The 12,769-nt window shown below is 55.1% G+C and overlaps 1 protein-coding gene across 1 annotated transcript; it reads right to left on the bottom strand.

The window, feature by feature from the left end:
- Positions 1 to 444: 444 nt before the first annotated feature.
- RBM43 (RNA binding motif protein 43) lies at positions 445 to 8,642 on the bottom strand. The gene is made up of 4 exons (XM_068158665.1): positions 8,562 to 8,642; positions 3,397 to 3,594; positions 1,398 to 1,492; positions 445 to 1,315 (listed from the first exon to the last, which is right to left on the bottom strand). Exons 1-4 carry the CDS (start codon positions 8,566 to 8,568, stop codon positions 584 to 586), a joined length of 1,032 nt encoding a protein of 343 aa, XP_068014766.1. The 5' UTR covers positions 8,569 to 8,642; the 3' UTR covers positions 445 to 583.
- Positions 8,643 to 12,769: the final 4,127 nt, after the last annotated feature.

Genomic DNA, 12,769 nt, shown 5'->3' with positions numbered 1-12,769 from the left:
GACCAACACCCACCTGGCTACAACCTCCCTTCAGGGAGTTGGAGAGAGCAAGAAGGTCACCCCTGAGCCTCCTCTTCTCCAGGCTAAGCAACCCCAGCTCCCTCAGCCTCTCCTCACAGGGCTGTGCTCCAAGCCCCTCCCCAACTTTGTTGCCCTTCTCTGGACACCTTCCAGCAAGTCAACCTCCTTCCTAACCTGAGGGGCCCAGAACTGGACACAGGACTCAAGGTGTGGCCTAACCAGTGCAGTGTACAAGGGGAGAATCACCTCTTCCCTGGAGTTATTCAAGGTGAGACTTGATGAAGCCCTGGGCAACCTGATCTGGTTGGGGATGTCCCTGCTGAGTGCAGGGAGGTCAGACTGGGTGAGCTTTGGAGGTCCCTTCTGGCCCAGCCCACGCTGTGATTGTGTCATTTCATCAGACTCCAGGATCATTTGTTTCTTGTTCTGAACTTTATTTGATATCTGGGGGAGAATGGACTTCCCAGCCCTGCAAGTGGGAGAGCCACACAGAGAGGAGTGCAGGCTGCAGCACTGCAGTCTGCATGAGAAGCATCACATCAGGAGCATCAAGGCTGACTGCCTACCAGCTCTGAAGCTTACTGCTCAGCTCCCTTGTAAACCGGAGTAGCTCAGCCTGTTCTCCTATGACATCAATGTGAGCTTCACGCTCAACCACCAAAACATGAGGGAAGTGGGGTTTCAGATGGCCACACAGCCTGTGGTACCTCTCCTTTTCCTCTCTGGTGTACTCCTTCAGGTAGATCCTTTCCTTACGTAAAGCCCTGTAAAGTTTGGCAGAGAGATCTTCAATCTGCTCTCTGACTCTGGAGATCTGTCCAACACCAGCCCCATGTCCAGCACTCCTAATGCACAGGGTAGTGGTATCACAGTCAGTGATGTCAGAAATGACAACACCAGCATCTCCTTGGAGTGTGCTGGGGGAGAAGGACTTCATGTAGTGGTACACATCTGTGTCAAGGACAACCACTTGGGCTTCCCCACCTGCATCAGGCACAGAGCTACTCAGCTCTCTCTTAGCCTGGGTGTCTTGCAGCATCCTCCTTGGACTCTGGTGGGACTTACTCTCTCCTCTTCTGTCCTCCTCTGAAAGGCATTTTGCTTTGAGTAGGAGAAAGTCTCTCAGCAATTTGATGTCTGGGAATGACCCCTGAACTGAAACGTGCCCGTCGGGCTGCAGAGGGCCAAAGCTCAGTGCTGTGCTCTTCCTTTGGATTTCTTGGAGCAGCTCTTCCAACACAAACTGCTCTTTGAAAACAGACATATTGAGGACAGAGGTGACAGAGCTGAAGACCTGGAAATTGGAAGGGGAGAAGGTGAGTGATGGGTTAACAGAGCAATGGAAGCCCAAGGGGAGGGAGGAAGAACATGCTTACATCCTCACAGTAAGGCGTTACTCTCAGGGGGTAGTGTCTGGAGAGCCTCCTGTCCTCCAGCTGATGGTCATCCTTCTTCAGAACACTCTCTACAACTGAAGACAAAGGCAGAGGCACTCATTGCACAGCCTGATGGCACAACACTTTTCACAGAACCTTCACAGAGCCATTAAGGTTGGACAAGACCTCTAAGATCATTAGGTCGTTGGTCACCATGGCCATCAAACCCTGTCCCAAAGTGCCATGGCCACAGGTTTCCTGAACACCTCCAGGGATGGAGGAGGCTCAGGGGAGACCTTCTTGCTCTCTACAGCTACCTGAAGGGAGGTTGTAGCCAGGTAGGCCTTGGTCTCTTCTCCCAGGCAAGCAGCACCAGAACAAGAGGACACAGTCTCAAGCTGTGCCAGGGGAGGTTTAGGCTGGAGGTAAGGAGAAAGTTCTTTCCCAGAAAGAGTAATTGGCCATTGCAATGTGCTGTCCAGGGAGGTGGTGGAGTCACCATCCCTGGAGGTGTTCAAGAGGGGACTGGATGTGGCACTTGGAGGCATGGTTTAGTTAGTCACGAGTTCTTGGGTGACAGGTTGGACTGGATGATCTTTGAGGTCTCTTCCAACCTTATTGACTCTATGATTCTCTAAGAAGTTCAACCTAAAGATGAGGAGGAGCTTCTTTAATTTAAAGGTGACAGAGCCCTGGAGCAGGCTGCCCAGAGAGGTGGTGGAGTCTCCATCTCCAGAGACATTCAAAGCCCACCTGGATGTGCTTCTGAGTGACCTTCTCTAGGTGACCCTGCTTTGACAGGGGGGTTGGACTCAGTGATCTCCAGAGGTCCCTTCTAACCCTTCCCACTCAGTGATTCTGTGAGTGTTCAGGGAGAGAGGGAGAGACAGCCAGCCTTCTCAGAATGTTAATTAGCAAGAGATTCATTTGCAAAGGCCTTGCTGCAAACTCATGTTGTGCAGGGTGTCAATTTATTCCTCACCCCAAACACAAGGCTCTGCACAAAGCATGCTCAGAGTCATGGCTTCAATAAACAGAAGAGCCCCAAACTTTTAACTGGGAGAGAGGTGTTAAGTCTCCCAGCTCCCTAACAGCCTCCTAACAGTAAACAATTCAAAGTCATTAGGGTTTAGGCTTAACATAAGGATGTGGAACTGGCAGAGCAAGTCCAGAGGAAACCACTAAGATGACTGAGGGCTGGAGCACCTCACCTATGGGGACAGGCTGAGAGAGCTGGGGTTGCTCAGCCTGAGGGATCAATTCAGCTCCAGTGTTTGAAGGGGGCTACAGAAAGCTGGAGGGGGAATTTTTAGGGTGTTGGGTAGTGAGAGACCTTATCGTGGTCTTCCAGGATCTGAAGGGGGCTCCAAGAAAGCTGGGGAGGGAACTTTTTAGGGTGTCAGGGAGTGACAGGACTGGGGGGAATGGATCCAAGCTAGAGGAGGGAAGATTAAGATTGGACCCTAGGAAGAAGCTCTTCCCCATGAGGGTGGTGAGAGCCTGGCACAGGTTGCCCAGGGAGGCAGTGGAAGTCCCATCCCTGGATGTTTTGAAGGCCAGGCTGGATGTGGCTGTGAGCAAGCTGCTGTAGTGTGAGGTGTCCCTGGGGGCCATGGCAGGGGGCTTGGAACTGGCTGAGCCTTGGGGCCCCTTCCAACCCTGCCAATTCTGTGCTTCTGTGACAAAGGCATGGAGCGACAGAACAAGGGTTAATGGCTTCAAACTGGAAGAGACTGGATTTAGATGAGACACTAGGAAGAAACTCTTCACCCCTTGGGTAGGTAAGGCACTGGAACAGGTTGCCCAGAGAAGTCATGGAGGCTCCAACCACCTTCATGAGTTGGATGGGGCCTTGAGCAACTTGGGTCTAGTAGGAGCTGTCCCTGCCCAGGGTTGTGAGGCTGGAGCTAGGTGATCTTTATGGTCCCTTCCAACCCAAACTGTGCTTCTAGTTCTTCTGGGGATGGTTCTCCTGACTACAACACATCAACCTAAATACCTTTCTGATCTTCAAAAGTGATGTAGGCAACTCCTTTCAGCCTTGTTGGGTACTCCACCTCTTCCACATCTCCACCATTGTTCCTTGCCTTCTGGAAATGAATGGTGAGTATGTCAGCCATGACATCCTCCTGCAGCAGGCCATCAGGAACACCAGCAATGACAACCTTCCTGGCTGCCCGCCGAGCTTCTCTCGCTGCTGCCTGCACACACAGACGAGGCACACTCTCAATGTGAGGAGCAGTGCTGGCCCCCACCCCTGAAGTGACCCCCACCCTGGAGTGACCCCCTCCAATGAGGTGACCCCCACCCTGGAGTGACCCCCACCCTGGAGCGACCCCCTCCAATGAGGTGACCCCCACCCTGGAGTGACTCCCTCCCCTGAGGTGACCCCACCACTGAAGTGGCCTCCACCACTGAGGTAATCCCCACCCTGAAGTGAACCCTCCACTGAAGTGACCCCCATGACTGAGGTGACCCCCTCCAATGAGGTGACCCCCATCACTGAGGTGACTCCCTCCCCTGAGGTGACCCCCACCCCAAAAGTGACCTCTACCCCAAAAGTGACCCCCACCACTGAGGTGAACTCCACCACTGAGGTGAACTCCACCACTGAGGTGCCCCCAAACCCTGTAGTGACCCCCACTCCTGTAGTGTCCCCCACCACTGAGGCAGGGGGCAGGGACACCCCACACTACATCAGGCTGCCCAGAGCCTCATCCAGCCTGGGCTTAAACACCTGCAGGGATGGGGCCTCAACCACCTCCCTGGACAACCCATTCCAGGGCTTCACCACTCTCATGGGGAAGAACTTCCTCCTCACCCCCAGCCTGAATCTCCCCACCTCCAGCTTCATTCCATTCCCCCTAGTCCTATCACTACCTGAGATCCTGAGCAGTCCCTCCCCAGCCTTCCTGTAGCCCCCTTCAGATCCTGGAAGGCCACAATGAGGTCACCTGGGAGCCTTCTCTTCTCCAGACTGCACAGCCCCAGCTCTCTCAGCCTGTCCTCATACGGGAGGTGTCCTAGCCCTCTGATCATTTCTGTGGCCTCCTCTGGTGTTGTAAAAAGTCTCCCCCCAACTTTCTTGTAGCCCCTTTGAAGTACTGGAAGGTCCCTGTAAGGTCTCCCTGGAGCCTTCTCTTTTCCAGACTGAACAGCCCCAGCTCTCTCAGCCTGTCCTCATACGGGAGGTGCTCCAGCCCTCTGATCATCTTTGTGGCCTCCTCTGGACCTGCTCCAGCAGCTCAGTGTCTTTATTGTGTTTGGGGCACCAGAACTGGATGCAGTGCTCCAGGTGAGGAGTCACTCCATCCAAATTCTTTAGACTTCCATCTACATTCTGCCTAAATTCCTTAGACTTGTCTTACAAAGTTCCTTCTGGTCCTGGCCTGAATAAAAGATTAGGACCAGCACAGCAGTTATCAAGCCTGCAGAACATGCTGCTGGGGGAGCAAATGCTTCACTGATGTGTGTGCACCACTACCACCACAGTGCTTCTGAAGGCAGCAAGGAGAGAGCTTATCAAGCCTGCAGAACATGCTGCTGGGGGAGCAAAAGCCTCACTGGTGTGTGTGGACCACCACCACCACAGTGCTTCTGAGGGCTGCAAGGAGAGAGCTTATCAAGCCTGCAGAACATGCTGCTGGGGGAGCAAAAGCTTCACTGATGTGTGTGCACCACCACCACCACAGTGCTGCAAGGAGAGAGCTTATCAAGCCTGCAGAACATGCTGCTGGGGGAGCAAAAGCTTCGCTGATGTGTGTGCACCACCACCACCACAGTGCTTCTGAGGGCTGCAAGGAGAGAGCTTATCAAGCCTGCAGAACATGCTGCTGGGGGAGCAAAAGCTTCACTGATGTGTGTGCACCACCACCCCAGTGCTTCTGAAGGCAGCAAGGAGAGAGCTTATCAAGCCTGCAGAACATGCTGCTGGGGGAGCAAAAGCTTCACTGATGTGTGTGCACCACCACCCCAGTGCTTCTGAAGGCACCAAGGAAAGAGATTATCAAGCCTGCAGAACATGCTGCTGGGGGAGCAAAAGCTTCACTGATGTGTGTGCACCACCACCCCAGTGCTTCTGAAGGCAGCAAGGAGAGAGCTTATCAAGCCTGCAGAACATGCTGCTGGGGGAGCAAAAGCTTCACTGATGTGTGTGCACCACCACCCCAGTGCTTCTGAAGGCACCAAGGAAAGAGATTATCAAGCCTGCAGAACATGCTGCTGGGGGAGCAAAAGCTTCACTGATGTGTGTGCACCACCACCCCAGTGCTTCTGAAGGCAGCAAGGAGAGAGCTTATCAAGCCTGCAGAACATGCTGCTGGAGGAGCAAAAGCCTCAGTGGTGTGTGTGGACCACCACCCCAGTGCTTCTGAGGGCTGCAAGGAGAGAGATTCAGTGAGACTGTGCAACCATGCAGGCTTTTAATTCACAGAGACAGGAGGCCTTATTTTATCACCCATCACATTTCACAAGAGCCAGGAGCTGTAGTTACATTAGGCAATCATTTTGGTGGTAAGGTTCACGTGAAAGCAAGTTTCTGCAGCGATGAGACAACATGAAGAGAATGCAAACAGAGTGCTCCCATGATTGGCAGGGCTTTAGGCAGGGTGTTCTGACGCTTCACACAGCCCCTGCAGCCCCTGCACGAGCGGCAGCACTCAGCTGCCAGGCAGCCTCTCACACCTTGCCAGCTGGTATTTGGGAACAACACTCCAGTGCCTGCTATTGGGGTTAGGATAAAAACCCAACCAAACCCACAAACCCATCCCATGAGTGGGCTGTGTTCTGTGAGTGGTCTCTGTTCTGAGAGTGGGCTGTGTTCTGTGAGTGGTCTCTGTTCTAAGGGTGGGCTGTGTTCTGTGAGTGGTCTCTGCTCTAAGAGTGGGCTGTGTTCTGTGAGTGGTCTCTGCTCTAAGAGTGGGCTGTGTTCTCTGAGTGGTCTCTGTTCTAAGAGTGGGCTGTGTTCTCTGAGTGGTCTCTGTTCTGAGAGTGGGCTGTGTTCTCTGAGTGGTCTCTGTTCTGAGAGTGGGCTGTGTTCTCTGAGTGGTCTCTGTTCTAAGAGTGGGCTGTGTTCTCTGAGTGGTCTCTGTTCTGAGAGTGGGCTGTGTTCTCTGAGTGGTCTCTGTTCTGAGAGTGGGCTGTGTTCTATGAGTGGTCTCTGTTCTGAGAGTGGGCTGTGTTCTCTGAGTGGTCTCTGTTCTAAGAGTGGGCTGTGCTCTGTGAGTGGTCTCTGTTCTGAGAGTGGGCTGTGTTCTCTGAGTGGTCTCTGTTCTAAGAGTGGGCTGTGTTCTGTGAGTGGTCTCTGTTCTGAGAGTGGGCTGTGTTCTCTGAGTGGTCTCTGTTCTAAGAGTGGGCTGTGTTCTGTGAGTGGTCTCTGTTCTAAGAGTGGGCTGTGTTCTGTGAGTGGTCTCTGTTCTAAGAGTGGGCTGTGTTCTCTGAGTGGTCTCTGTTCTGAGAGTGGGATGTGTTCTGTGAGTGGTCTCTAAGAGTGGGCTGTGTTCTGTGAGTGGTCTCTGTTCTAAGAGTGGGCTGTGTTCTGTGAGTGGTCTCTGTTCTGAGAGTGGGCTGTGTTCTGAGTGGTCTCTGTTCTGAGAGTGGGCTGTGTTCTGTGAGTGGTCTCTGTTCTGAGAGTGGGCTGTGTTCAGTGGCTGTTGCAAGGCAGAAAGCGTAGAATCATGGAATGGTTTGTGCTGGGAGGAACTTCTAAAGGCCATTTAGTCCAACATCTCTGCAGTCAGCAATGACAGCTGCAGCTGGGTTGCTCAGGTTCCTCTGAGCTCCAGCCAACCTGACTTGGAATGATTCTACCACAATAGATGGAATGGAATGGAATGGAATGGAATGGAATGGAATGGAATGGAATGGAATGGAATGGAATGGAATGGAATGGACCAGGTTGGAAGAGACCTTCAAGATCATCGTGTCCAACCTATCATCCAACACCACCTAATCAACTAAACCATGCAACCAAGCACCCTACCAAGTCTCCTCCTGAACACCTCCAGGGATGGTGACTCCACCACCTCCCTGGGCAGCACATTCCGATGGGCAATCACTCTCTCTGTGCAGAATTTCTTCCTAACCTCCAGCCTAAACCTCCCCTGGCACAGCCTGAGACTGTGTCCTCTTGTTCTGGTGCTGGTTGCCTGGGAGAAGAGACCAACCTCTGCCTGGCTACAACCTCCCTTCAGGCAGTTGTAGAGAGCAAGAAGGTCTCCCCTGAGCCTCCTCTTCTCCAGGCTAAGCAACCCCAGCTCCCTCAGCCTCTCCTCACAGGGCTGTGCTCCAGAATCACACAGAATGCACTGAGCTGGAAGGGACCCTCGAAGGTCTTCTTGTCCATCCAACCCCCCCTGCAGTCACGGGGGACATCTTCAACTAGATCAGGTTGTTCAGGGCCACATCAAGTTTGACTTTGAATGTCTCCAAGGATGGGGCCTCAAACACTTCTCTGGACAACCAGTACCAGTATTCCACCACCCCCAACTTCCTCCTAATGAAAGGCCACCAGAAGGTCTCCCTGCAGCCTTCTCTTCTCCAGGCTGAACAAGCCCAACTCTCTCAGCCTGGCCTCACAGCAGAGGGCTTCCAGCCCTGCCTGCATTGCTGTGGCCTCCTCTGCCCCTGCTCCATCAGCTCCCTGTCTGTGCTGTGCTGAGGACTCCAGAGCTGCCCCAGCCCTGCAGGTGGGGTCTCAGCAGAGCACAGCAGAGGGGCACAATCCCCTCCCTGCCCCTGCTGCCCACACTGCTGGGGATGAGCTCAGGACACAGCTGGGGCTGTGCTGGCAGCACTGGGTGCCAGCTCCTGTCCAGCTTTGCACCCAGCAGCACCCCAAGTCCTTCTCCGCAGGGCTGCTCTCCAGCCCTTCATCCCCAGCCTGGGCTGACGCCGGGGGCTGCCCTGACCCACGCGCAGAGCCTTCCCTTGCCCCTGTTGGCGCCCCGAGGCTCACACGGGTGGCTCCCCCTGCTGGCACGCTTAGGCGCCCATGGGCGTCTCCCCCTGGCGCGGGGCGGGGCTCTCCCCGCGTGCAGCGCGGCCGGGGGCAGGCCCGGAGGCGGCAGCCGGGCCGCGGGCAGCGCGAGCCCTCCCCGGCCTCCCCCCGCAGCCCCGCGCGGGCCCCGGCGCTCCCCCCCCCCCTGCCCTTCCCGCCCCAGGCACTTGCCATGGCGGCGTCCCGGCGAGCGCTGCCGCCCGTTACCGCGGGGCAGCTCGGCGAGCAGCGGCGAGGATCGGCCTGCCCAGGGCGCGGGAGTGAAACCGAAAGGGAAGCGGCGGCACGGGCCCTCCTCCGGACCGCCCCCTCCCCTCCTCCGGACCGCCCCCTCCCCTCCCCTCCTCCGGACCGCCCCCTCCTGCGGGCTGCAGCCAGGGGCAGCGCGGGGAGGAGGCACAGCCTGGATTCCGCGGAAGGCGCAGTACCCTCGGCGCCTTGCACGCTCCTCTGCCCGGCCAAGCCCTGGTATCCATAGACCCTCCAGGAGCCAGCTAGCCCCTGGTAACCAGCTAGGTAACCACCAGCACCCAGAGACCCCCCAGGAGCCAGCTAACCCCTGGTAACCAGCTAGGTAACCACCAGCATCCACAGACCCTCCAGGAGCCAGCTAACCCCTGGTAACCAGCTAGGTAACCACCAGCATCCACAGACCCTCCAGGAGCCAGCTAACCCCTGGTAACCAGCTAGGTAACCACCAGCACCCAGCGACCCCCCGGGAGCCAGCTAACCCCTGGTAACCAGCTAGGTAACCACCAGCATCCAGAGACCCCCCAGGGAGCCAGCTAACCCCTGGTAACCAGCTAGGTAACCACCAGTATCCAGCAATGGTGCCTCACAAGGACAAGTAACTCTTCTTCAAGCTTCCAGCCCAAGAGAACTTCCCTCCAGCAGGTAGGCGCAAAGCTGCTGCCTGCTACAGAAACATAAGCACAGAGTCACAGGATGTCAGGGGCTGGAAGGGACCTGGAAAGCTCACCCAGTCCACCCCCCCTGCCAGAGCAGGAGCACCTACACCAGATCGCACAGGAGCACATCCAGGCGGGGTTTGAGTGTCTCCACAGAGAGGGAGACTCCCTCCACAGCCCCCCTGGGGAGGGGAGGGGAGGAGAAAAGAATGAGAAAGAAAGAAAGAGAAAGAGAAAGAGAAAGAGAAAGAGAAAGAGAAAGAGAAAGAGAAAGAGAAAGAGAAAGAGAAAGAGAAAGAGAAAGAGAAAGAGAAAGAGAAAGAGAAAGAGAAAGAGAAAGAGAAAGGGAAAGGGAAAGGGAAAGGGAGAAAGAGGAAAAGAGAGAGAGAGAGCGAGAAAGGGAAAGGGAAAGAGATTAACCAGGTTGGAAGAGACCTTTGAGATCCAACCCATCACCCAGCACCATCTGATCAACTAAATCATGGCACCAAGTGCCTCATCCAGGCTCTTCCTAAACACCTCCAGGGATGGTGACTCCACCACCTCCCTGGGCAGCACATTCCAATGGCCAATCTCTCTTGCTGGGAAGAACTTCTTCCTCACCTCCAGCCTGAACCTCCCCTGGCACAGCTTTAGACTGTGTCCTCTTGTTCTGGTGCTGGGTGCCTGGGAGAAGAGACCAACCCCCACCTGGCTACAACCTCCCTTCAGGGAGTTGCAAAGAGCAAGAAGGTCTCCCCTGAGCCTCCTCTTCTCCAGGCTAAGCAACCCCAGCTCCCTCAGCCTCTCCTCACAGGGCTGTGCTCCAAAATCCTCCCCAGCTTTGAAACCCCTCCAGGGATGAGGACTCCACCAGTATCCTGGGCTGCCTGTTCCAGGGCTTGACAGGGTGTGTAGCTTGAGGCCATTTCCTCTTGTCCTGTCACTTGTTCCTTGGAAGAAGAGACTTGAGCCCACCTGGCTCCAGCCTCCTTTAAGGGAGTTGTAGAGAGCCAGAAGGTTTCCTCTCAGCCTTGTCTTCTCCAGGCTGAACAACTCCAGTTTCCTCAGCTGCTCCTCAAAGAACTTTGTTCTCCAGACCCTTCAACAGCTTTGTTGCCCTTCTCTAGGCACACTCCAGCACCTCAATGTCCTTCTCAGCCCAAAACTGAATGCAGTACTCTCAGTGTGGCCTCCCCAGTACAGGAGTATGATACTTGCCCTGGCCCTGCTGACTACACTATTGCTGATCCATGCCAGGATGGTCTTGGCCTTCTCGGCCACCTGGGCACACACTGGCTCATCTTCAGCTGGCAGCACCCCCAGGACTTTCTCTGCTGAGCACTTTCCAGCCACTCTGCTCTAAACCTGGAGTCTTTGTGGGGTTGTGGTGACCCAAGTGCAGGACCCAGCACTTGGCCTTGTTGAACCTCATCCCGTTGGCCTTGGCCCATGGATCCAGCCTGGGCAGATCCCTCTGCAGAGCCTCCAGCAGACCAACAGATCCACTCAATTTCCTGTCATCCACAAATTCCCTGAGGGAGTCTCGATGCCCTCACCCAGACCATTGATAAAGCTGTTTACAGAGAACCACCAGTCACCTCAGTCAAAGATAATAAAAAGCATTTTTATAAATATATTAACAATAAGAAGAAGGGCAGGAAGAACCTGAACTCCCTAGTGGACCTGGAGGGGAACACAGTTACTGAGGATGAGGATAAAGCTGAGGTCCTGAACACCTTCTTTACCTCAATGTTTAACAGCAAGGCAGGAGTTCAGGACGAGTGGTCTCCGGAGCTGGGCGTTGGGGTCGGGGAGCAGAGTAATACCCTGGAAATCCATGAGGAGTTAGTTCGGGACCTGCTGAGCCACTTGGATATCCACAAGTCCATGGGACCAGATGGGATCCATCCTAGGGTGCTGAGAGAGCTGGCGGATGTGCTAGCTAGGCCACTCTCCATCATTTTCCTCCAGTCCTGGCTCACTGGTGAGGTCCCAGATGACTGGAAACTGGCCAACGTGGTCCCCATCCACAAGAAGGGTCGGATGGAGGAACCTGGAAACTACAGGCCAGTCAGCCTGACCTCAGTGCCAGGGAAAGTGATGGAGCAGATTATCCTGGCAGCAATAACTGCGCACCTGAAGGATGGCCAAGGGCTCAGGTCCAGCCAACATGGATTCAGGAAGGGCAGATCCTGCCTCTCCAACCTGATCTCTTTCTATGATCAGGTGACCCGCCTGGTGGATGTGGGGAGGCCTGTGGATGTGGTCTACCTAGACTTCAGCAAGGCCTTTGACACCGTCCCCCACAGCAAACTGCTGACTAAGCTGTCAGCCTGTGGATTGGACCACTACACTCTGTGCTGGGTTAGGAACTGGCTGGAGGGCCGGGCCCAGAGAGTGGTCGTGAACGGTGCCACATCCAGCTGGAGGCCAGTCACCAGTGGCGTCCCCCAGGGATCAGTGCTGGGCCCTGTCCTCTTCAACATATTCGTTGATGATCTGGATGAAGGGGTAGAGTCAGTCATCAGCAAGTTTGCAGATGACACAAAGTTAGGGGCAGATGTTAGTCAGTTAGAGGGTGGAAAGGCTCTGCAGAGGGACCTCGACCGACTGGACAGATGGGCAGAGTCCAATGGGATGGCTTTCAACAAGTCCAAGTGCCGAGTGCTGCACTTTGGCTATGGCAATCCCATGCAGAGCTATAGGCTGGGGTCGGAATGGCTGGAGAGCTCCCAGACAGAGAGGGACCTGGGTGTGCTGATCGACAGCCACCTGAATATGAGCCAGCAGTGTGCTCAGGTGGCCAGGAGGGCCAATGGCATTCTGGCCTGCATTAGGAATAGTGTGGCCAGCAGGAGCAGGGAGGTCATAGTGCCCCTGTACTCTGCTCTGGTTAGGCCGCACCTTGAGTACTGTGTCCAGTTCTGGGCTCCTCAGTTTAAGAAGGACATTGAGACACTTGAGCGTGTCCAGAGAAGGGCAACAAGGCTGGGGAGAGGCCTTGAACACAAGCCCTATGAGGAGAGGCTGAGGGAGCTGGGATTGTTTAGCCTGGAGAAGAGGAGGCTCAGGGGTGACCTTATTGCCCTCTACAACTACCTGAAGGGTGGTTGTAGCCAGGAGGGAGTTGGCCTCTTCTCCCAGGCAACCAGCACCAGAACAAGGGGACACAGTCTCAAGCTGCGCCAGGGGAGGTTCAGACTCGAGGTGAGGAGGAAGTTCTTCACCGAGCGAGTCATTCGGCATTGGAATGGGTTACCCAGGGAGGTGGTTGAGTCATCGACCCTGGAGGCGTTCAAGGGGAGATTGGACGTGGCACTTGGTGCCATGGTCTAGTCATGGGGTCTGCGGTGTCAGGTTGGACTCGATGATCCTCGAGGTCCTTTCCAACCTGGGTGATACTGTGATACTGTGATACTGTGTGTGAACAGGCTCCCTTAATAACATATACCTGAGGGCTATTTGTCGTGCTCTTCTTCTGCCAG

Source organism: Melanerpes formicivorus, unplaced genomic scaffold (assembly GCF_026170545.1).
Source record: "Melanerpes formicivorus ecotype bairdi unplaced genomic scaffold, bMelFor1.0.p_v2 SCAF_41, whole genome shotgun sequence".
Lineage (NCBI taxonomy): Eukaryota > Metazoa > Chordata > Aves > Piciformes > Picidae > Melanerpes > Melanerpes formicivorus.
The sequence above is the reverse complement of the archived record's forward strand: the minus strand, read 5'-3'. Positions and strand labels throughout refer to the sequence as shown.